Source organism: Cryptosporidium hominis (genome assembly GCF_000006425.1).
Source record: "Cryptosporidium hominis TU502 chromosome 4 CHRO014043, whole genome shotgun sequence".
Classification (NCBI taxonomy): Eukaryota; Apicomplexa; class Conoidasida; order Eucoccidiorida; family Cryptosporidiidae; genus Cryptosporidium; species Cryptosporidium hominis.
In genome coordinates, this window is record NW_666361.1 from 1 (window position 1) to 998 (window position 998).

Genomic DNA, 998 nt, shown 5'->3' on the forward strand with positions numbered 1-998 from the left:
AAAACATTTACTGAAAGTAAAGGTATTATTACATCTTTAGAGTACCGAATTAGAAAAGATATACTCATTTCTGGAGATACTGATTTTACTTTAATTATATATGATGTTAAAGGTATTTCTGGTGGTAATTCTGGAGATATGGATGAAATTACACCAAATATTACTAATATTAATAATAACAATCAATCTAGAATTTCAAAAAAACCAATACAAAATATTCGTGAAAGTTCTCCAATTAATTGTATACAAATGCATCCTTTAGATGATCACTTTTTTGTTGGTACTCAAGATCCAATCTTAAGATTATACGATATTCATACAAATGACTCATTTACATCATCACATCCTATTCATCAACATTGTTCTGCTATTAATGATATTAAAATTTCTCAAGATGGATCAATTGTATGTACCTGTAGTGAAGATGGTACTATCAAATTCTGGGATTCTGTTAATTTATCTTGTATTAATACTATTTATGGATCTCATAGTGGATTTCCAGTACATTCTTTATCATTTTCTTTATCTCAAAGATATTTAATATCTTCAGGAGGAGATGGTATTGCTAGATTGTGGGATCTTAGAATGGGAAGAGAATTAGTCAAGTATTCATCAGGATTAAGAAGTTCTTGTCATTCAAAAGTATCGTTTTTGATTGATGAAAGATATACTATTCTTTCTGCAATTGATGATACTGGTTCATCTTATAGTAATATAATGAAATATATTTCAATTTTATGGATGATCATAACTCAGGATAGATAAAAATCCGATTTAGTAAGATCATTTCATGTAATCCAATAGGATGAATATTAATCCTTCCTCAATATTGATAGAGTAAAATAATCACTTATTACTCCAAGNCATGAATGGTAATCAAACTTTAGAATGGACTCAATAAACATCGATGGGGCTTTAATTTAACATTCGGAAACTATGAAAGAGAGATTTGAGCCCAAGACTGATTTTTAAAATTAGGAAAATGAATGTCCCGAATA

At 28.3% G+C, this 998-nt stretch overlaps 1 protein-coding gene across 1 annotated transcript; it reads left to right on the forward strand.

The window, feature by feature from the left end:
- Positions 1-138: 138 nt before the first annotated feature.
- On the forward strand, positions 139-765 carry Chro.40101 (Cstf1-prov protein). The annotated part of the gene is made up of 1 exon (XM_659807.1): positions 139-765. The coding sequence occupies one exon, from the start codon at positions 139-141 to the stop codon at positions 763-765; it is 627 nt and encodes a 208-aa protein (XP_664899.1).
- The last annotated feature ends 233 nt before the right edge of the window (positions 766-998 follow it).